General features: G+C 37.1%; 1 protein-coding gene across 1 annotated transcript in view; it reads right to left on the bottom strand.

Moving 5' to 3' along the window:
* Positions 1 to 200: 200 nt before the first annotated feature.
* LOC100631762 (minor histocompatibility antigen H13-like) overlaps positions 201 to 1,035 on the bottom strand; it is a 2,740-nt gene continuing 1,905 nt past the window's right edge. The window contains exons 4-8 of the mRNA XM_020006320.1: positions 843 to 999; positions 734 to 791; positions 596 to 679; positions 510 to 546; positions 201 to 461 (exon numbers count right to left, since the gene is read on the bottom strand). Of these exons, the coding sequence (XP_019861879.1) occupies positions 266 to 461; positions 510 to 546; positions 596 to 679; positions 734 to 791; positions 843 to 999 (532 nt within the window). The 3' untranslated portion in view covers positions 201 to 265. The remainder of the gene's footprint in view (positions 462 to 509; positions 547 to 595; positions 680 to 733; positions 792 to 842; positions 1,000 to 1,035) is intronic.

Raw genomic sequence — 1,035 nt, 5'->3', positions numbered from 1 at the left:
GACACATGTTATGATGTTGGACACACCTTGTAGCATTGTGATGGTACACATGTTAAGACTCAATAGTGACATTGTACATTTACAAGTACACAAGACCTTGAAGGCTTGAACATTATGTTATGATGTTAGGGGCACCATTATGGGGTACATGTTAAGACTCAATAGTAACATTGTTAATTTACAAATACAAATGTCTTTGACTACATGTTATGCTGTGCCCCATTGTGTACACATAATGGTGACATTAACAATGTCCTAATATGGCTTACGCAAAAAGTGGTCCAAGTTCCCCTCTGATCAAGGCCAGTACAAGAGGAAGACCAACACAGGTTGGTACCAGATACAGTAGAGCTGGTTGTGCTGCCTTGAATATGTGCATGATGGCAATGGTGGTCCCGAGACCAATGATGTAAGCTATGAAACTGGTGTAGAAGTAACCTCTAAATTTTGATGGGTGGTGGCTACAAAAAAAGCAGAAAGTCAATCAAAATTTTTAATTGGTGACTTACTTAAAATCAAATCGACAAAGGAGGGCAATAAAAAGTCCTGCAAAAAATGAATAAAAATTATTAAACACTAAAAGAGGTTTCCATACCTGGTATAACAATATCCCCTAGGCCAAGCATCCCAAAATTTGAAGCGTCCATTCCATTCTCGGGAAGATCCAATGGAACCATCACTATATAAGGAAAGGCAGGGTCACATGATAGTCACATGACTTGGGTTTCGTTACATTTGATTGGAGCGTCAAAGGATTTAGCTACAGTTACCATGACATCTGTTCCAAAAACCTGGAATGGAATTAGATAAATTTGAGAAGAAGGGAGGAAAATTGAAATTACCCAAAATATATCATAAAGGAAAAGACCTCCTAGTAATGTACAACCAACAGGAATACTGAGGAAGAGAGGAGGAAAAAGGAAGAGAACAAATGAGAAGAATAAGATCACAAATTGTAGTAATACATACACGTACCTATGTACAATTGTACATGTATATCTGGGTGAATTACAAAATAGAAATTCATTAAAAATC

This window comes from Amphimedon queenslandica, unplaced genomic scaffold, assembly GCF_000090795.2.
Source record: "Amphimedon queenslandica unplaced genomic scaffold, v1.1 AMPQUscaffold_10086, whole genome shotgun sequence".
NCBI lineage: Eukaryota > Metazoa > Porifera > Demospongiae > Haplosclerida > Niphatidae > Amphimedon > Amphimedon queenslandica.
The sequence above is the reverse complement of the archived record's forward strand: the minus strand, read 5'-3'. Positions and strand labels throughout refer to the sequence as shown.